We start from the raw sequence: 21,014 nt of genomic DNA on the forward strand, positions 1-21,014 counted from the left end.
TCTGCTGGAACAAAACCTGTGTGCCGAGAGCAGTTGGCAATCGTTTCGCCTTTCACGCTGTCCCATGCCGCATTAAGCATTTGGATTGCTCCCAGCAAGTCTATCTTCAAGTCCTGCTTCATACGAAGCTTCACGAGAAGAGTGTCAATCAGTCGCCTCTTGTAAACTGCCTTGAAGGCCCTGATTTTATCTCGAGCTTGGTCTTAACATGAATGCTGCTCTTTTTTTTTTTACTTTCACTGCCATCATAGCACTGCGCATACCCGCGCACCACACTCGCCACGACCACCGACGTAGCCTCCACAGAACGCTACGATGGCCACGCCGCTGCTAACACTAATACGCAAAAGGGCAAAAGCAACATTCGATCGCGCTGCTGCTGAAGCGGCACTGTCAGCGATTGTGAACGATTTCTTTGGCTGTCAACTCGATGCCGACGTGGCATCTGTGGCACTGTGAGTGCCTGTGAGGTAGTCCTGAACGTTGACTGTGCCGCACAACACACATGTAGTGCAACGAAGCCTGCCTCCTGCTATTAAAGTGAAGGTAGTGCTTAGCGTCGCGAAGTTCGTTGTATGCGTTTTATGCCGAACCGCGTTCGCTATGGGAAATTAAAAATACATGTGTCTAACAAAAATATTTCGGAAGAGTTTGATATATTCAATAATTCAGCTGTAATTTTCTAAACACTTTTCATTTTCCCTCATAAAGAAGCTCGGCAACCTCATGTTTGGCGCATGATAGCCTTAGTTGCCTATGTGCCAAAAAACCCTACACAACACAACACACACAAGTTATATGTGTGTTCATTATATCGAGGTTTGACTACATATATTTTGGCTGCTGCAGCGGGAAGTTTAATTTTTAATCAAATAACTTACGGCAACTAAATAAAGCCTGCAATTAGCCCAGTGCAAAGTAGACTATATATATGACAATATCAGATTCTGTACACACATTTGTATTTGGTGGGTAAGAACCAATTAATGGTGTGCATTAAATTTATCCATTGATCAATATGCATGTACGCTCATTTTATTTCCAATAACCAAAAACTGCCAAATCTCGCTACCAGCAGTTCCTTGTGTTGCTACTTTAGATACTTGGCTATTCCAATTGCCTAGTGCGGCAGGGCCTGCTTATAAAGCTTTTGAACTTATAGACATTTTGAGACAGTTTGTCTCAAAACATGTGAACACAGCTGGCTTCTTAAAAGCAACCGTCTAACGTTTGATTTTCGGACCAGTCGCGCAAAAAATTCCCAAAAGATATATCATCTTTCCTATATGAGAAAACCAGTCAAACATCCCGCGTACTCTGCTTCTACTCCTGCAAGGTTTTGCGCAAGTTTCTAACCGTTTCGTGACTACCGAGGTCGCAGCTACTCAAAAATTAAAATCAACGCTCATACAAAAAAATTTTCCTCGAAAATGTTGCCCCTCGCCTATCGCACACTAGCTTTTGCTGCCGTTTCACAGCATCGATCAGGAGCCTGTTTCGACTGCTGACGGAAAGCAGCCCCGGCGCCGCCCGTGATGTACAGCAAAGCTGGTTCTAGTACCCTCTCATCCATTCATTGTCTTCAACTCATTGGCGTTGTAAGGACAGCAAATGGAGCGCGATAACTATGGCATTGAACTCTTAAAGGCGAAGCTTAAGCGTCCACCAATTTATGTTAACTGTATATAATTACTGTTGGCAAAAGGTTGGATGGAGGATGTTTGCTTACCAGTACTGAGAAGTTTGAGTGTGGCACCAGTGGCGTTATGTGAATATTTTGGGTTTCTTTGTGTTGCAGGTGCGAAACTTGCATAGTTGCATAAAGGTTGCCGAAGACTTCGTCTCTCCGGAGAACATTGCTCACTGCTTCAGCTTGACCAATGAATTCCGTCATCTGTCTAACACCCACACAAACCATGAGGACAAGCTCCAGGTGAAATACTGTTTATTTCTTGCTTTTAGATTGTGCAGAGATTGAAAAAATTTTAATTTATTATGTTCATGCAGGTTAATTTTGTATGTGGTTGCAGAATTCTTGTACATGGTAACACTGAGCATGAAAACATTTTGGAGTGCTAGAATGTTGCTTTTTGATGTTAAAATTTATAGCTACTTTTCAAATTGCACATTTCTGTGCTACGAAAGACTTGTAAAGCGTGTATGTTTTGAGAGTTAATACAAAGTCGTACGCACTTGTTTATAGCAGTAAACATTTGTCCCACAAACATGTCTTTTATCATATGGGAAGAGACTGGGACAGCAGAAAGAACAGGCAAGTCTTGTATTAGGCATTATCAATTTTGCCGATTGTCTATTTTTTCCAAGTGAGAATGACAGTTTCTCGCAGGTTTGACAAGTATTTTGTTTACTTTGTGCCAACTGCCAGGAGCGCTAAGAAATGCTCCAAAACCATGCCTTCGCTACACTTTTCGCATAGCAGTGGTGCTTCTTCGCACAGCAGCTCCTGTCAAATTTTGTTCATTGCGCAATCCACGAGGTGAAGCATTGCGATGAGAGGAAACGACATGTCCGGCATGCAGTTTCTTCTCAACGCAAGTTTACGCCAGTGACACTGATGGGGTTAATAAATGAAGCCCGTGAGCCACCTTGGTACAGCATACACCAAAATGGAACTGGATAATTTGGCTTTCATCAAAAAAAAAAAAAAATGCCGTCGCTGAATGACTTGGTCTGAATAATCTGTTGCAAAAATCTGTGAACTTAATTTCTCTGGGAAAAATCTACTTAAAAATTGCGAACTTCATTGCTACCTATGTTTTGTTCGTAAGCCTATAATAGATAGTTACGTTGTTGATCCTGGATATATCGCAGTTGAATGAGATTGCAGAATAGTTTGATGTATCGATAATTTGATATACCATATTTAGTCGCATTACGCTTGCACCCCCACATTGCCTATCGAAAATTGAAATTTTTCCTCGCACAATCATCACACCCCCAGCGCTATTGCCGAGAGAGTCTACTGCATGCAGCAAGCGCCATCTTTCAAGTGCTGCTGAAACTAGCTGACCCGGTTACCTGCGTGTGTATCAGGAAGGAGACATCATCGTCAGCTCTGACCACTCCGAGCACCTCAAGAAGGAAACATCAATGTTCCGCTTCTGTCAGTCCCGAGTGTTGTGCTGCACCTAGAGCTACTGTACTCCTGAGTCCCCCACGTGGTTCCGCCATTTTGCGAAGTCTTTCGTAGGCCTCGTTCCGTGCTTGCTACCTTTGTCACAGTGCTCTTGGTAGCACTTCGTCGTAGGGCGATACGCAAGCTACACCGCTGCTTTTAAGCTAAAAGCCAGCAGACACTTCAGCGTCAACAAGTTTTGCATCTGCTACTGGAGACAGCAGCACGATAAACTCGAGGCAACTAGTAAGACTGGCCGTGCCTTCCGTGGTCTGAAGAAGGGCAAGTTTCTTGGTGTTGAAACTGTACATCTAGAGTACATCAAGGCTCTATGGGCAAATGGTTGCGCCATGTCAATAGAGCTGATACGGAACCAGCCACGCATAATTGCAAGGAAGGAAGGTTTCTTGGCGCAAGATTTCCGAGCAAATAACTGATGGGATGCGCGTGGATTCATGCGGCGTGATAACTTTCGCTTGGGAGGCGGACAACACTTTGCTAGAGGCTGCCCGCAGCCTATGAAGACAGTCATGGACCTTCATCATTTCGTAATACAGATTCGGCAGAAAAAAAATCTTGCTCTTGCAGATCGCGAACGCGGATCAGACACCGTTTAATTTTGATATGCCGAGCAGCACGACAGTGTAGCAGACAGGTGCGCGGTCTATGCACATGAGGACAACAGATGCCGAAAAAGATTCACGGTCATGCTAGGCGTGATGGTGGACGGGTGGAAGCTACCACTGTGTGATTTTAAGTACCGTATTTACTCGAATCTAACGCGCACCTTTTTTCCGATATATCGTGTCCAAAAATTGGGTGCGCGTTAGAATCGAGTACGACCCTAAATCTCCGATATCACATCGCCATCGGCATTTCAAAATGGCCGCCTGGTATGCACTTCGAGCCTACTAGCTGGTCTAGCTGTCTATGCCTAGCCGCAGTAGCGTCCTTCGTGTGCTTTGGTACATGTGCTTTGGTTAGCCTACCCGTTTTCTGCGATTGACCGACCAGTATGGACGTGCCGAAGATTCGTCGAGTTCATCATGATGCCGCATTTAAAAGGAAAGTCATCGTGTGTGCAGAGACGGATGGAAATTGGGCTGCATCGCGCGCATTCGGAGTTCCGGAAACATGCGTGCGGGACTGGCGCAAGCAGAAGGAAAAGATTTTCGGCAGCAAGGCTACACGAAAAGGTTTCAGTGGACCGAAGCAGGGCCAGTTCACCGAAATAAAAGAGCGGCTCTCAGAATATGTTCTAGAGCAGCGAGCGGCGCAGCGGCCAGTGACGACGGACCTGCTCAAAGTCCGGGCGATGCAGCTAGCCCTACAAACAGGGCTAACGCGGAGCGAATTTAAAGCGAGCAGGTGCTGGCTGTCAAATTTTATGAAGAGAAAAGGCTTTTCTCTTCGAAGGCGGACAGGGATATGCCAGAAGTTGCGTGAAGAGTACGAAGAAAAGCTGCACAGTTTTCAGCGGTTCGTTCTAAGTTTGCGCCACAAGTACGGCTACCACCTCGGCCAGATTGGAAATGCCGATCAGACACCGCTGTACTTTGACATGCCTGCCACCACAACCGTTGAAAAGAAGGGGGCGAAGCAAGTGCGCATGTTGTCTTCCGGCCACGAAAAAACACGCGTCACCGCGATGCTTTGTTGCACCGCGGATGGGCACAAGCTGCCCCCGTATCTCATATTCAGGCGCAAGACGCTCCCAAAAGGAATCGTGTTTCCGAGTGGCGTGATTGTGCGCGCCAATGAAAAAGGTTGGATGACAACGGACTTGGTCGCCGACTGGATCGATCACGTCTGGCGCAAGAGACCCGGCGGCAGTTTGGACCTGCGTGCGATGCTTGTGCTCGACGCTTTCAAGTGCCATCTCGACCAACGCATCAAGGACAAGCTCGCTGCGTGCAACACCGACCTTGTCGTGATACCAGGTGGCATGACATCGCAGCTCCAGCCGCTCGATGTTTGCTTGAACAAGCCAGTGAAAGATAGGATTCGGGCGCTCTACACCGAATGGCTTGTGAGTGGCTGCCATGAATTCACTCCCAGCAACAGAATGAAGCGTGCCTCGCTGCAAGAGTTCACTGGATAGGCGAAAGATGCGTGGTGCACGATACCGTCTGCCATGGTCTTCAAGGCCTTTAAAAAATGTGGCATATTGAATGCCATGGACGGCACCGAGGATGAGATGCTTTGGTCCGTCAACAGTGACAAGGAGTTGTCTGACAGCGACGACGAGTGAACCTTGTGCCGGCATAGTGACAATCTTGGCAAGATAAGCCGTTTCCTTTTGTGTGTGTGTTTTTTAGTGCACCGAGATTAAATCTTTGCTTTTCCAAACGAGACAAAGTTGTATTGCTGTATGAAAGCGTTAGGTGCGCGGTACTCTTTTTCGCGGAGAACGGGTGCGCGTTACAATCGGAGCTTTTTTTTTTTTTCGGGGGTGGGGGGTCACGAAAAACAGGTGCGCGTTACAATCGAGGGCGCGTTAGATTCGAGTAAATATGGTAAGCACAAAACCCCCCCCGAAAGGAAAGTTGTCCTCTGGAATAGACGTGCAGGTCCAAGAAAAAGGATGGATGATGGCAGAGTTAATGATTAATTAGATCAAGACTGTGTGGGCACAGCGACCAGGAGCACTTCTTTTTCTTTGTTCGTCGTTTCTCATTCTTGATAGATTTCTTGCGGGCGCGCCACAAGGCGAGGCGCAATATATTACACATGGCTGAGCTGCCACAATACAAGAAACACACACGTGTGGTTGGTACTGAATAAAATACGTGGAAGTGCTGCATGATAGTAGTATGCGACAAAAAACGAATAACCGTGCCGACAGCGGCCAGTGCGACAGTGATCGGCGAGCTGTGCTGCCCTGCGCGCAACCATATTGGATTGGATTAACGACTTTTTGCGGGATGGGCGGTTTGTGTGCTCAGATGCTTGCATCAGTGCACTCTTCATTTTTCAGTAAACTTTTTACGTTCCTAATGGCCAAATGACAGGCAGCCTTCTCACTATTGTAAATTGCAGAATATGATTAACAAATAGCTCTTTGTTGTGAAGAATTATTCGTCTATGCTCATGATCATCAGCAGCTACATTTTTGAGCCTCTTCACTCATCGGGGAAATGGAACTGAAATAATTGGGGAAAACCTGGAAAAGTCAGGGATCTTGAAAATAGAGGTTTGCTAGACACCCTGGTCGCGCCGCAGTGCACAAGTGCCCTTGTGATTGGACATCAAAGGTGTTGTTGATGGTGCTTTGGAAAAAGCCGCCTCTGATTATAAGAGCTCTAAGTTTATGGCAAACTCTCGATGCTATAATACAGTGAACATAAGAGTACAGTTGATTTCATCTTCAGCAGCAAAGCAGGCCACCGGAAGCCTTTGGTTTGTAAGGTTGGTTTCACTGCACAACCGGTGCACCAAACTTTGGCTTTTTTGCATTATAGTGATGTCACGTTAAAAAAAACCTGCCAAAACAGTAGGGCACTTTCAGTCGAACTTGATGTTCACCTCTCCAAGCAATTTTACAGCATTGCTCTGCCAGCAGATGCCCAAGCTGCGCAGCTGACTTCTCCGCTTTGCGAAAAGTGACCGCCATTGAGAGAACTGCCCTTGCAGGGGCACAACGCGCAGATAGTTATATCAAATGTTCCCATGATTGGGAGTTCGATAGAACACCATTCCTATACTTTCTTTCATGGAGTTTTCAAGGGGATATTCTGACAATTCTGTATATCCAGGATCCATGACCAGCCACTGTGACCTGCCTCTACCCGTGCGCACTGCCTAAGGCAATTTGTACGTGTGCAGTAGTGCCCTGCAGAAACAGGTCTACAGCCTTCCAGGTTGTGCAGGGCAGCAGGGTTCAGCCAGGTTTAGCAAGCCCTGCCTTCAGCAGTGTCACAAGCCATATTGTTGTCGTGCCATGATGTAGTCCACACATGGCTATAAACTAGACTGGCATTAATCCTGTCATCTGTAGATCACTACAATTAGAGGTGGGACTTGTGGCAGATAGCTGAAAAGGCAGGATAGCAACTCGTGTGTGGGACTGCAGTTTCATGGAGACTGCTGTGAAGGTTTTAGTTTTCGTCAGTTGGAGTATTGACACTGTATCTTGGGTCGTAAAAAACAAGGAAATCATCAGCTGGGCTAAACCCACTGCAGGGCAAAGGCCTCTCCCATATTCTTGCAATTAACCCCATACTCCACTAGCTGCATTTTCACTTGAGCTCTGCAAACTTCTTAAACTGATCCACCCACCTAATTTTCTACTGCCCCCCCCCCCCCCCCCTCCCCCCCTCTTTAGTAAAAAATGCCAGTAACTTGTGTACTATGCTGTTGCTCATGAGAGTCAAGGTATTCGCCTCGCTACGGGCGCTTTTCGAACTAGCCCAATTGCTAGCCTTTATGTCGATGCGAACCGATGGTCACTGCAACGAAGGAGAGAATTTACTTGTGTAACTTATGCTATGAAGGTACTATGCCAACTGAACCATCCATGTCGCCGGCTCCTGCTTGACAAAACTAGCACAGCACTCTTCTCAAGAAAACCATCTCTAACACCGCCATATCCAGAGTTGCCACGCATATTGAACAACTGGACGTTCCGATTAACAGCCTTCATACAACTTCACCAAAAGACTTAATTGCTCCTTGGGAAATGCATGCTGTTGTGACCTGTCGTTTCTTGCAGTGGGGAAGCACAGCGGCACTTCATGTTACTTCAGGCGAAGTACACTTGTGATGAATGTTACACCGATGCTTCGAAGTCTGCTCAAGTGTCCTGTGCAGCACATGGACCACTCTTTTCACTTTCAAAAACACTGAACAGACATACAAGTATATTTACCGCTGAATGCCATGGAATCCTGCTAGCTGTGAGACACATTATAGAAAAGAAAATACAGACATCGATCATCTACACAGACTCCCTCAGTGTTTTAATGTCCCTATCCTTTCGAAAGTGGCACAATAAGAACCCAGTCCTGAATTCCCTTTATAACTCCGTTATGTCTGCCCATAAAGTAGAACTTAATATTACACTGTGTTGGGTGCCAGGCCACCGCTGTATACCAGGTAACGAGGCAGCTGATAGGCTTGCTGCATCAGCTGCCCTTCGAAACACTACAGACACTGACAACATATCATATCAGGATCTCCAGCCACACATCAAAAACACGATCAGACAACAATGGCAAGAGGAGTGGGACACGGCAACTGAGAATAAACTACACACAATAAAACCAAGGATAGGCAGATACACTACAGAAAAACAAAACAGATTCAAAGAAGTAGCTCTGTGCAGGATGAGAATAGGTCACACATACACAACACATTCATACCTTTTAACGAACTCTCCTGCACCACGTTGTTCGAGATGCGGTTGCCGGCTCACAGTGCTCCATATTTTAATTGAATGTCAGACTTGAACAGCATAGGAGACGTCACTTTTCTGAATTATACACGAAACAAATACTGACACATCCATCCATCTTTCTTGGCGATCATCCAATGTTTCCTTTAGAAAGACTTTTTAAATATTTATTAAAAGTAGGCTTTTTATATGGAGTCATTTATCAACATGGGCATCAGCCCGTTTCTTTTAATTAAATGGCTTTCTTTTAAAGAAATTGTTGCTGAGGCAACTTATTCTTTTAACACGTACACCTCACCCTTTCAGTTTTACTCAGACCACTAAACACCTTAACTCAGTGTTTTTAGGCCCTATACACCATCGTATTTAAGTACTTGATTAAACACCTCACCTCGGACATTTTATTAACTTCAGTTGTCACTTCACCTTGTGTTTTGGCGCTCTTTGGCCAAAGATGCCCTTGCGCCATAAAAAATCAGTCCATCATCATGAGAGTTAAGGTATGAACTATGTGTGAACTGTTATTAGCAGCTTTATGAATCTTCCTTGGATGTGAAAGAATGCTTTTAGAAAAAGCAAGTGCATGAGAGGTATGATTAGCAACACACAGCTTCTAGCTTGCTAGAAATATTTGAGAGGAAAGAGAAGCATTGAAATGTGTGAATTAGGCTACTTGACATTGTGAGCATCGCGATCAGTTGTTAGTTAATTTTCGGTACTATCCGTATATTCACAGTGGTGCTGTGTTGTTTTGTTATGTTTGCTGTCTTTGCAGATTAAAAATGTTTTGTTATGTTTGCTGTCTTTGCAGATTAAAAATGTTTTGTTATGTTTGCTGTCTTTGCAGATTAAAAATGTTATCTACCATGCTGTGAAAGATGCCCTGGGCACTCTCCAGGCCAACTTTGCTTCAAACACCAACAAGAAATGAGAAGTGTGTGCCATAGGCAGAGGAACCCCAAAATGTTTTAGAGACCCTCCAAGTGATCTTTGGCCTTGCTGCCTTGGACGCATCTGGCAGGTCTCGGCTTGCCCACCGACTGGGTTTTGCGCCATCCCTCTTGTCGCAACAGGTCAATTAGCCTGTTGTCGGCAGGTTTAGTAGCCTGCCACCAGCTGTGTTTGCACCATGTTTCTTGTCTCGACTAGTTTTGTACATTTTGTTCTCCCTCATCCTATAAAGTCTGGCAGTGAGTTATTTGGATGTGTGTGTTCTCTCCTGTAATATAAGCCACATTTCAGTTGTTGGTAGTACGCTTCCCTTCTTGTTACTTGACCAGGGGCCAGCTGTACTTGGTGTTTTGTAAATTGAACTGGATCAAACGTGTGTGTGTGTGTGTGTGCGTGCGTGCGTGCGACAGCTGTTATTTATGTTGTAGGCGCACCTCTGCCTCTTTCCCATTATGTCCTATATTTTGGAGTTACATGCTATGAAATGACAATAAACAATGCAGAATGTGTCTGCGCTGTTGCCATGTAAAATAATAGTGTTGTACTTATACATAAATATATATATTTACCTATAAATATATATATATATATATATATATATATGACATCGTAGTTGTGAGTAGTGAGCTTCAATTTGCCCTCGTTCCTTTTTGTCCTTTTGTTTATTTTGTTTTCATTGTTTTTCACAATCACCATCTCATCGGTATAGTCAACCGTTTCAAATTCCATTGATTGACATTATCTTACAACTCACAGTAGCACTGAGTTTGTACTTGTAAATATTTCATAGCAATATTTTTATATTGAAAATGTCATTGACTGTAATGCCAGTCTATATAAAATTCACTGTTTTTATTTGAAAGTGTATGGCTGATGTTAATGGTTCTTATTAAAGTGTTCATTTGAAAGCACTCATGGCATTGTGGAGCATGTTATTGGACAGGCATCAGTTACACAATTCTTCAGCACCATGGCTCTAATGCTTGGTCTCCAGGAGCAGCAATTTTGGCAGTACAGTTGAACGGCTTGCAAATGTTGACAGTGCTCTGTACTTGTTCAGTTCAGTCTTGAGGCTGCGAATAGTCTTGAGCATCTCTTCGTCGTAGTCCTGGTTCCGAAGGAAAACCTCCATTTCATACAGGAACTGTAAGGCCCCCTGCACATTTGTCTCTGGTAGAAATGTTGACCAGTTTTTCCTGTGGAGAAAAAGATTACTTGTGAGCCTGTGCACTGAATGTTCAGTTCTCGCCATGCTTTGTACGTGGCTGGTAATGAGAGAATCTGGAGGGCAGTGCATGTGGCGGCCTGAATTTTCAGTGTAAAAGTATGTTATGAAAAATCCCTCATGGTGGCACAAAGCAAACCACAGCAGTGTCAATTTCTCAGTGCGGAGGCACCAAGAGGGCAATCAAACCCTTATGGCAGAGCTGAAGTGACCCTCTAATTTCATTGTACCCTACCTTGTCTGTTCTCCCTGTCGCCCCCTTCCTCTGTCTTCTCGTCCCTCTATTTCTGTTGCTGCAGTTAAGGCGCATCATGCTCTATGGCAGATGCTGTGGCAGACAAATATGTTCTCCTTCCTTTCTGTAATTTTTAAATAACCACATACTACTTCTCAAGTGCAGAACTGCACAGCAGCACTTCGTGGTACAAGCAACTGATCTCCACTTTACCCTGTGGCCCCTGACCAATCGCCAAGCCAACACTATGCGTTTATGCATGATATGGCATGCTAATGTGTCTGCATATACTGTGTGCCCAATCTGTGGCTTTTTGAGGATATGTTCCAGGCAGCAAAATTTAAAGCAGGTGGTTATGATCGGTCTTGATAAGAAATTTTCTTATAGTTACACCTCACCCTGGTGTAACCTACTGAAATCCTTTTCCATACATGAATAATATGTACTTGACTGCTGTATACTTAACATGAAAAATATTTCTGCATATGTAAAAGGCTGCATAATTATCATTTAAGGTGCAACCTCTGAAAAGACTTCGAACAACATTTTGCCATATAAGTATTTGCATGATTCTGCTGTAAAATGTAGGTATTGAGATGGCATATTAAATGCAGAATTTTCTATTGCCAAGGAACACGTGAAGTTCTTTTTGAAGGTGTGCCATTTGCATAACATTGTGAAATTGATAGCATTCATTTTCACCTTTGCCTTCCTCTGCTTGGGCAGCTTCCAGGTTTTGTTTTCAACCTTTTTGACTATGGCTGGCATGTTTTGTAGAGGGCAGCGGAGTGATCGAGCTTGCCGTCTAAATTAAATATCTGCTCTAGTTTTTTTCAAGCTTGGTGCTCAAGCCCCACTCTGTGCTGCTGAAAGAGCTTTGCACTGGAAGAAACGCGTGCCTGAATTTTCGTTGTTGCTGAACCCAAGCTATAGTGAACTAGAACACTTTCTAGTGGTACAAATGGAATGATCAAATGGAATGGATGCCAGTGATGGCCGCTGATGGTGCTGCAGTCAACACTTGCACATCCCTCGAAGCATTGCGTTCGGTGTATTGTGCTCATCCTTCCCGCTTTGTCCATGAAGTTTCATCTGTGCCTTGTGTAACATCCCAGCTCTTCGAAGGCACCATGCCAAGTCCAAAATACCTGCAGAATAAATATGCTCTCAGACTCTTGCTCCACAATGCTGACAGAAGCGGCTAGACAGAAGAAGGTGCAAAGATAAGTTAGAGATACTTCGCTATATTCACTCATTTGAAGGACAACTGAAGCCTTTTGCTTCGAGTCTACCATAGGAGATTGTGGCCGACCTTGAGAATAAATCGGCTTCATTATGTTATACAAGTATAGACCAACACCATGTTTACAAACAAAGGGGGCGCTTGCGGCGCTGCAGCCGACTGGGGGTGAAAAATAGGGCTAGTGTCCATAGGAATGCATGGAATCGAAGTATTCCTAAGCAGTTTTCTCATTTCACGGGGCACCTGTGATGTCGTTATTCGGTACGAAGCAACTATGAACATCCTAGAACAGATAGCGAAAATATAAAATCTCATTACCGAGGCGAAGTATTTTTAAGATACCGCGAAACACGTTGGGGTGCGAGCTGGGAGGGCGACCCGTAGAAAAACATGTAAACACAATTTACCGGAACATTTTTCTCATTTCGCAGAGCAGCGGAAGTGGTGGCCGGTCGTTAAACGTTGACCAGCGCTTTGAAGAAGTGTGTGATAAAGTATGGTGCGTCATTAAGGAGGCAGTCTACTTTTAAAACTCCCTGAATAACCTGTGTTATGAATCCAGACACCGCCAAAAGGCAAGCTGGGTGTAGCGAATCGCGCAGTTTTGCTTACAGTCTGATATGCTACCGCTTAGGGTAAATAAGCTTGATAATACTGTCGCTCCAGTGATACGTGCTAGACATAATTACATTTATAAAGCAGTTGTCAAACGCCATACGAGAATATGAACCGAACGAGATTCGCGCATTGCGGCAGACGACGCGTAGCTGGCGGTGCCCACCGCGGCCGCCTCCAGCTCCGGAGCGTCTGCTAGCAACAGCGCCGGTGGCGCATTGCCGTCTGCAACTGTGCGCGTTCAGTTTATCGTGCTGTGAACGGTCCCGCAAATCGTCAGACTTGCAGTACTTGCAAGGGAATGTAGTGTGCCATGTAACATGATGTCGGGGCGTGATACAAGACGTTCACCAAAAAAGAAGGGTTCAACACTGCTGAACCGAGTAAAATGTTGCGGTAAGTTGTGCTTACGTGTGTTTCTGAGTGTCGCCCTCCAAACTCGCACTTGCATACGTTTCGCGTTATTTTAAAAATACTTTGCTTCATTATTGAGGTTTCATACTTTCGTGATCTGTTCTAGGATGTTCATGGTTGCTCTGTATCGAATAAAGACATCTCAGGTGCCCCGTGAAATAAGAAAACTACTTAGAAATATTTCGGTTCCATGTATTCCTATGGGCGCTAACCCTATTTTTCGCCCCCAGTCGGCTGCGCATGCGCAGAGCGTAAGACGCGCTTGGGGTCGTGGGTTAACGCTAGGGGCGGCCCCTATTTCTCGGAAATAGCGTTCGCCCCTAGCCGCCGTTGGGTCGCTTGCCGCGCTTGCTATGGTCGCTTAGGTTACGGCACCATGGCGGCGTTCGGCCAAGCGGCGGCCGCTCGCCTCGGCACACATTCGTCATCACCGCTCCATGGTGTCACGCGGTCATGGAAAACGAAAGGCCAACGAAGCTTATGGTATGTCTCATGATGCCCGCACAAGCAAATTTTAGCGATAAAACGAGCTGCTAGGCTTAGCAAGTTCGCCTCCTTTGGTTGCTATGGGAACCAGATGGCGGAAAGTGATGTCTCGGCCTGGATTGACAATTGGCCGATTTCGTCTTGTCTGACGAAGACGGTTTATATACCGGTAATCTTAAAATAGTTTTTGCACAATAATATTACTTTTTGATGAATAAGATAGCGTTGTTGGCTTTTATGTATTAAAAAGCTTTTCCTTGGTTACCGAACGCATAGACGCAGTAGACGAACGCATAGGGTGCCTCGATGTCAGCGCCACCGTCCAGGGTGGAGACCATGGAGGAAGGAAACAACTTAGGAGAGCCCTTGCCATTCCCAACAACTAGTAACGTTGATTCTCAATGCATCGGAGAAAGTGTGGCGGAAATGACGTCAAAATTTAGGGTTAGCCAAGTCGGGCCATTAGCAACAGCGACGCTGTTGCTATGAAAACTCGGGCCACTAGCAACAGCGTTTCTAAGGGCCCTAGGTGCATGAGCGTCACGGAGAAAGGGTAAAGGAGGAGGAGATAAAATTCCTTGATATTTGAAAGTAGCGACGCTCTCCTCCGCGCCGCGCTTTCCTCCTCGATTCTCCTCGCGCGGCGGCGGCGAGCGCTGCGCACGACACGCTTTTTCTCCTTGGCGCCAGCCGGCCGGCCGCAGCAGTGAGTGAAGCGCGAGCTTTTGGGCCAGGTCTGCGCTCCAGGAGTGCTAAAAATTTTTGAAAAATTGCGAGAAAAACATTGAGAATGCCGAAAGTAACGTTCATGAATTGATTGGTTTCTTCTTAGAGCTGTTTGAATGGGGAATACTGATAAACAAAGCTTTCAGGCGATTTCTCTGCTGCAGACACTTTTTAAGTCGAATGATAAGGTGTTTCTTTGTGCACCTAATCTAGTACTGCCTCTGATTTCGTGTTTGTTTTTTTAGAGTGTGAAATCTGTCACCGCGATAAAACTTCGGAAAACGATCCAGGCTGGTGCTTTGAACTTCAAGATCAGAGAAGGTCAAAGCAGGACTTAGTCTATTTCGCTACTGTCAAGCTATCTGTCTAAGCATAGTATATGTCACGTGATCAACCATGAGATTGGATTATTGGTTAATTGTACATGTATTTTGATCAATTACTGGGCCAAATTAATTGATATTTAGTAAATTGCAATTAAAATCTAAATTCTAGCTGCAACATCGAACCGTATACCATTGAAAAGCTTAGGTCAAGTGTAATGGCACTGTGCTAGTTAGCTATTCACAATAATCTGCATTAATTCGTTAATTTTGCATAAAACCAAACTTTGAGCCAAGGAACAGGTTTGCCACGGCTGTCTTGATATGATGCTGATGGAGGAAATAATTTTATGAGTACCCGGCCACTCACTGACTTCGCGTGTGGTTGAAAGACAGCAGGGTACACTGGGAGAAGTGGTGGGCCCTATTGCCAACACACTGAAGTTCTGGGGCAAGCATGCTGTGGCCTCATGCGCTATGTAAAAGAGCGTAATTTCATTGAACGCAACAATCAAATAAAAAACAGGGGGCACATAAGTCTTCAACGAGCGAAAATGAGAAAGCATATAACTGCCAATTAATTAACTATCGCTATCCTATCACTATATCTACTAATGCCGTCAAGTGACCTATCATAACTGTCACTGTTCGCAACGAACACTATCACCTCACTATCCGGGCCTATTACTATCATTTACTATTAATATCCGTAACAGTCACCATCATTAGCTATCACTATTCATAACCATCACTATTTAGTCTGATGCCGTCCCATGACCCATTGATATACTTCAATTTTCATTGATTTACGTTGTCAGTTATGTCTCTATTACCTCATAATATCTGACGAGACAACTATACATTGACTTTTAATTCTTATACTTTCTTATTTTCTCATAAATGAAGGTGGGAAAAGAGCAAACCAGAGAAATAACTGACTACTATCAGCGCGAGGTTCATGTCTCTGTCGAGGAGGCTTCCTTTGCTTCAGGACAGGTCGGTGAGAGAAAATTGATGGAACTGCGTTAGGCCTCAGTTTTTTTTTCGAGTTCGTGTAATATTGGCGGCTCAAACCGGTCTTCAGTGAAATGTAGCTAGAACATAGAGCGATGAGTTAATCACTCAGGCTAGGTGAAAAAAAAAATCTTCTTGCATACAATTGAAATGAGTAATATGTTACAGTCTGCTAAGAATTATTGCTCACAAAATGTTCCCTTATTTTTACATCATAACTATAATCATTATTGATTGTTTAAGTTTCGTAAATGCAGAAAATTGATGCAATGATTCCGGTTGATTTGACATCGATGGGAAAACGTTTCTCGCAGTAAATGAATACGCGGAATCGCGGTTTTAGAGCTCCAGCTTTCAAAGCGAAGGTAACCTGCCGACACCTAGTAGTCATGGTCAAAGTGAAGCGTGTGTGATCATGTGAACACCCCCTGCACATTGACCGTATCCCTGATGAAACGGAACGCATGCTTTTTAACCCACGCGTGCGTCGAAGCATGGCAAGACACATTCAAGAATTGAAAAAAAAAAATGCCGTACGACCTAACTAGTGCAGATTACCCGCAATACCTCGGGTTTACTTGCCAAAGAGTTTTTCAGGGCCAGCATTCATTGCTCCTGAGTAACCGACGCAGACTACAAGTGCAAGCTGGAAAGACTAGCTCCTCTACAAGCCCCAATTTTGATTTTTAGTGAAGGAGGCCAGGGATCCTAGCATAATCGCGACAAATGCAGTCGAGAGACTGTACTTTTCTAGTTATCACTGACAGCAAAAAGCAGATTATAGTGCCGTATTTCTGACTACAGAAGTCGACAGCGTGTGAAATGATGGAGCCTCGCAGAATATTCAGCATGCTGCAGAGGACAACCTTATTTTTATACAATGAACATGTTGCCGCCGCTAAAATATTGAGGAGCAAGAAGGAATAGAAAACGCAGCGTCAGGTGACGCGTTATTACGGGGAGTGAGAAAGGCGCATCTCGTCGCAAACAACCCTGTTCTTTGTAGGAATAAACTTCTTTCGACTAATCTTGTAAATCCATTGACTCTTGCGCAAGCCGTCACGCTTGCCTTGAGGTATCATGAATACCGCATAACCATCTTCAGGCCGCTTGCTGCAGTTGCACGCTGCAATAAAAGCACAGCGCGTAATATTCGCTCGCCGAGAATAGGAGAAAAATGGCGTGAAGGAAAAAGAAAACACAAGGAAAACGACGGACGCGCGTTGGTTTCCAAGGACAACGGCAGGGAGACCAATCGTCGCTCAGGAAATCGGGCGGAGAGCCGGCCTTCAGCGAAGGGGCGCACAAGGGACGAGGAGGAGGCGAGGAGGTAGCGCGGCGGCGGCAAAGTTCAATCGTTGGCGTAAAGCAGGAGACACATGTGCGAAAGCTTGACGGGCGTGCCGCAGCGAACGCCGCATGCGAACCATGCGAACTGCCGCCGCAGTGCCAGCCGGGGCCCGGGACACATGGAGCACCGCGCGTCCGGCGAGCGAGCTCCCTCAAGCTCCGCCCACAGCTGGTGCCACTGCGCAGCGGAGACGGAAGGTTGCTTGCCTTGATAACCTTCACATGAATTCACGCTCGTACAAGAAATGACAAAACAGCGATGTTATCAGAGGGATTGTCTGCTGTACTCGTGCAACAACAGCAAGCCTGCACACGTACGAAGCTTTCGGCAACGATGCTACCCGCGGACGCGCTGAGCGACGAACTTCACCGATTCGTGCTTGCCCTAGTCGTCGCTAGGCCTAGCCGGTGTCCTACCGAAGAGGCAGCGGACCGCGCTTCGGAACGGGCCAACGCTGTAATAAAGGTTCGAATTTCATCATCAGGGTACTGAGAAGGCCATCTTATAATAGAATGAACATAAGCTCGATTTGAGCGTCGCATTCGGCAGCGGAGCGAGCAGACGTTTGGCGATCGACCGGGCAGCAGCAGTGGTTGGGCGAACAAACTCGCCTGTGTCGCAGTTATCACTCATAGCAGCTCTTCAGTATTGGCTGGCGATCTTCACAATTTGCTTGTAGTTGACAGTCCTATATTTAGTGACTTTTTATGCACACCAAGAAACAATACTGAAGGGTTTTTCAGATGCCGGCGCGTCCGCGTCGTCTGCTCGGTAGTACCTCCAAGGTACCTCGACTAGGGACTCTACCTCGACGGTGGAGCCGAAAGGCGCTCCACCGCACACCCCTACGTCACCGTGACGTCGCCGCTGTTCGCGCTCGCATTGGCTACAGCCACACGCCGGAGCGTCGCTTCGCCAGGCTTCGCATGCGGACTGCCGGAGACATCTGCCCGGTTGTACGCTGGCGGCGAGCGCCGGTTTGCCGGATCGGACACGTCCGGACGCGGCGCGTCGGAGCACTCTCTTTTCGGACATGTGTCCCCGCCTTAACTTTCAAAGTATCAAGGGGCTTTAATCGCCACGAGAATGCCACGCCATCTGCGATCAAGTTGAGGAAATGCTGCGTGATGACATGATTCAGCCATCGATGAACCCCTGGGCTATTCTGGGCGCGGCACCAGTCGTTTTGGTGAAGAAGAAAGACGGCACACTTTGCTTCTGCGTTGATTACCGCTGCCTGAGTAGCATAACGAAGAAGGATGTCTACCCGCTTCCCGGCATTGTCGACACACTGGAACGTCTCTGTAATAAGTACAGTCGAGGGCGATCTGAATGTTATCTCGCGAGCGTCGACCAGCCTAGCACTCTAGGCACCTGACGGCCGGGTTTGGAACAAGAAAAATTATCATTTTGCACTCTTCTCTCCCTCGTTCGCTGTTCCATACAACAACCATCACCCCCGCGACAAACTCACCGCCCTTTCTCTCTATTCTAAGCTTTCTATTTGTTGCGATAAAGAGTCCAATTTCAGATAATACCGAAGAATACGTCGTGCGCACACCGGTCACTGCCTGTTCGCAGAACCAAAAGAAAAAAAAAAGAAAGTGACGTCCCTGCAGGGAGTGACGGCTGCTGAAGGAAAAGCAAAAATAGGGAGGGAAGCTGGCCTAATACCTCCCTCGCCTCGGTAGTGAATTCTGGGCCATGGCGCTGTTCATGTTCCCGGTCGACGCTCGCGCTAAAACCTTCAAATCGCGCTCGACTGTACTTCCCGTCGATGGACCTGAAGAGCGGGTACTGGCAAATTGAGGTCGACGAAAGAGACCGCGAAAAGACCGCATTTATTACGGCAGGCGGCCTCTTTCAGTTCAAGGTAATGCCATTTGGCCTGTGCTCTGCGACTTTTCAACGAGTAATGAACACTGTGCTGGCGGGCTTGAAGTGGCAGATTTGTCTGGTATACTTGGATGATGTCGTTGTCTTCTCCTCTAGCTTTGAAGACCACCTAAAAAAGCTTCGGACAGTGCTAGAAGCTATCAAGTCATCAGGGCTAACTTTGAAAGCAGAGAAATGCCACTTTGCCTACGAGGCACTGCGGTTCCTGGGTCATATCGTTAAGATGGTGCTCGCCCTGACCCTGAGAAAACGGATGCGATCGCACACTTTCCACCACCCGCCGACAAGAAAGCCGTGCGCAGGTTCCTTGGGCTGTGCGCTTATTATCGACGATTTGTCAGGGACTTTTCGCACATTGCCGAGCCGCTGACGCAACTTACAAAAAGTGACGTATCTTTTTAATGGGAAGCGCCGTAGGAAGCAGCCTTCGCTGAGCTCAAGCGCCGCCTACAGTCCCCTCCTGTCCTGGGTCACTTTGATGAAAACGCCGAGACCGAAATTCACACCGATGTAAGCAGTTTGGGCTAAGGCGCTATTCTCGTTCGGAAGAGTGCCGGTCAGGCGAAAGTTATCGCCTACGCTAGCCGTTCTCTGTCGAAAGCTGAATCCAATTATTCTACAACGGAGAAAGAATGTCTTGCCATATCATTTGGGCCACCTCAAAATTTCGCCCATATTTGTACGGACGACCATTCATGGTTGTGAGCGATCACCATGCTCTCTGCTGGCTCGCCAACTTAAAAGATCCCTCCGGCCGACTTGCGCGATAGAGCCTGCGTCTTTAAGAATTCGACATCACAGTCGTCTACAAGTCCGGCCGCAAGCACTCCGATGTCGACTGAGCCCCCGTCGATGCGCCGCCGAAACAAGACGACTTTTTGGGACCGGTAAGTGCCAGCAGTTTCGCAGAACAACAGCGATCAGACTCTCACCTGAAAGCGCTAGCCGATTACTTAGAAGGAAAGACCGCTTCCCCTCCCGCTGTGTTCAAGCGTCAGCTATCCTCCTTCGTGTTAGAAAATGACGTCTTTGTGAAGAAGAACTTTGCATCCAACAGGTCCGCACACCTTGTTGTCCCTATAAACCTCAGAGACGAAATTCTGCAAGCGTGTCACGATGAGCCAACGCAGTACATCTCGGCCTTGCATCGAATCCGGGAGAAGTCTTATTGGCCACGATTAGCTCCCAATGTCGCCCATTACCTCGGCGGTGATGCAGGCATTGCGAAATCAGGGGGTAGACGAGCCGTACGTGAAAGTGCTGGAAGATATATACAGTGGCTGCACAGCAACCATAGTTCTGCATAAAGAAAGTAACAAAATTTCCATAAAGAAGGGTGTTAGGCAAGGAGACACAATCTCCCCTGTACTATTCACAGCTTGCTTAGAGGAAGTATTCAGAGACTTGGAATGGGAGCAGTTAGGGATAAGGGTAGATGGAGAATACCTCAGTAATCTGCGATTTGCTGATGACAAATTGCTAAGCAACTCGGGAGATGAACTGCAAATAATGATTGATGATCTAGACAGGAAAAGTAGAACGGTAGGCTTGAAAATCAATATTCAGAAGACTAAGGTAATGTTCAACAGCCTTAGGAATTGGAACAGCAGTTTACATTAGGTAGCGAAGTACTGGAAGTAGTAGGCGAATATGTCTACTTAGGACAGGTAGTAACCGCAGATCCGGACCATGAAAAGGAAATAACAAGAAGAATAAGATTGGGATGGAGCGCATTTGGCAAGCACTCGCAGATTATGTCTAGGCTCTAGCAGCTTACCGGTATCGCTAAAGAGGAAAGTATATAACAGTTGCATCTTACCTGTACTCACCTATGGCGCTGAAACGTGGAGGCTAACCAAGAGAGTTTTACTTAAGTTGAGGACAACCCAGAGGGCTATGGAACGAAAAATGGTAAGGGTAACATTAAGAGATAGGAAGCGTGCAGAGTGGGTCAGAGAAATAACTCAAGTTACCGACATTCTAGTGGAAATTAAGAAGAAGAAATGG

General features: G+C 46.1%; 2 protein-coding genes across 10 annotated transcripts in view; one reads left to right on the forward strand and one right to left on the reverse strand.

Moving 5' to 3' along the window:
* Positions 1-10,392, forward strand: part of LOC146206484 (uncharacterized) — a 252,153-nt gene extending 241,761 nt beyond the window's left edge. For all 9 annotated transcript variants that reach the window (XM_084591193.1, XM_084591194.1, XM_084591197.1 and 6 more), the window contains 2 exons: positions 1,799-1,933; positions 9,376-10,392. In XM_084591193.1, the coding sequence (XP_084447319.1) occupies positions 1,799-1,933; positions 9,376-9,459 (219 nt within the window). In that variant the 3' untranslated portion in view covers positions 9,460-10,392. The remainder of the gene's footprint in view (positions 1-1,798; positions 1,934-9,375) is intronic.
* A 59-nt stretch (positions 10,393-10,451) lies between these two features.
* Positions 10,452-21,014, reverse strand: part of LOC146206485 (serine/threonine-protein kinase haspin homolog) — a 64,489-nt gene continuing 53,926 nt past the window's right edge. Inside the window, exon 9 of the mRNA XM_084591203.1 lies at positions 10,452-10,675. Within this exon, the coding sequence (XP_084447329.1) occupies positions 10,456-10,675 (220 nt within the window). The 3' untranslated portion in view covers positions 10,452-10,455. The remainder of the gene's footprint in view (positions 10,676-21,014) is intronic.

This window comes from Amblyomma maculatum, chromosome 1 (assembly GCF_055883805.1).
Source record: "Amblyomma maculatum isolate TAMU_Amacu chromosome 1, ASM5588380v1, whole genome shotgun sequence".
In the NCBI taxonomy this organism is placed as follows: Eukaryota; Metazoa; Arthropoda; class Arachnida; order Ixodida; family Ixodidae; genus Amblyomma; species Amblyomma maculatum.